The sequence below is a fragment of the Limulus polyphemus genome, unplaced genomic scaffold, assembly GCF_000517525.1.
Source record: "Limulus polyphemus unplaced genomic scaffold, Limulus_polyphemus-2.1.2 Scaffold11375, whole genome shotgun sequence".
NCBI lineage: Eukaryota > Metazoa > Arthropoda > Merostomata > Xiphosura > Limulidae > Limulus > Limulus polyphemus.
This window is the reverse complement of record NW_013676985.1, coordinates 14,048-15,113: the sequence shown is the minus strand read 5'-3', so window position 1 is coordinate 15,113 and position 1,066 is coordinate 14,048. Positions and strand designations below refer to the sequence as shown.

At 32.2% G+C, this 1,066-nt stretch overlaps 1 protein-coding gene across 1 annotated transcript in view; it reads right to left on the bottom strand.

The window, feature by feature from the left end:
* Positions 1–351: 351 nt before the first annotated feature.
* Positions 352–1,066, bottom strand: part of LOC106476731 (transcriptional regulator ATRX-like) — a gene marked incomplete at both ends in the record, with an annotated part of 14,465 nt that continues 13,750 nt past the window's right edge. Inside the window, one exon of the mRNA XM_013937363.1 lies at positions 352–529. Coding sequence (XP_013792817.1) covers positions 352–529 — 178 coding nt within the window. The remainder of the gene's footprint in view (positions 530–1,066) is intronic.

Sequence of the window (1,066 nt, the reverse complement as noted above, 5' to 3'; positions counted from 1 at the left end):
AAATGGCATGTTGTATAACGTTGTGTATTAAATATATAAAGATTTTAAACAAGTACAAAAAGTCATGTGACTTGGTCAAATTGACCAACCCCATGTTGAGAGAGTTAAGTTGGGTAGTTATTTTTTCTCAGTGATTGGGTACTACAGTGTTTTTATTTTTAGATGGGTAGTTATTTTTCTCAGTGATTGGGTACTACAGTGTTTTTTATTTTAAGTTGGGTAGTTATTTTTTCTCAGTGATTGGGTACTACAGTGTTTTTTATTTTAAGTTGAATAGTTATTTTTTCTCAGTGATTGGGTACTACAGTGTTTTTTATTTTAAGCTGGGTAGTTATTTTTAATTAATCTTACCTGGGAAAGAAATCGGTAAATGTATACCGGCTTCTTCTGTCCAAATCTGTACACCCTAAAGATCGCTTGTGTGTCGTGAGAAGGGTTCCAAGAGGTGTCCATAATAATCACACGGTTGGCTCCAATAAGGTTTGTTCCCAAAGATCCAGCCTTTGTTGATATCAAGAACAACCGACTTCTATGTTAGAGAAAAAATTGTAAGACAATCTTTAGTAAATGATTTTTTACCAGCAGTCTACAGTTAGATACCAGAAACATACGACTTTCTATAACAAATATATAGTAAATATACGGTTTCAGATATAATTGATATTGAGAACAACCAATTTCTGAACTATAAAAACCACAATAAAACATTCTCTATAGCAGTGGTACACAAACAGCTTGAATCTCAGAAGATAACAGCTACTCCTATAAAAAAAGAACATTACTTTCAAAGAAACTATTAATTTTTCTAGACTAAACCCAGTAATATTTTAACAGCATGCGGAATAGTTTATTGATGGCACAAAGATATTCTATAACACCATCAGGTGTAGCTAAATGATATTACTAAGATATTCTATAACACCACCAGGTGTAGCTAAGAGATATTACTAAGATATTCTATAACACCATCAGGTGTAGCTAAATGATATTACTAAGATATTCTATAACACCATCAGGTGTAGCTAAATGATATTACTAAGATATTCTATAACCCCACCAGGTGTAG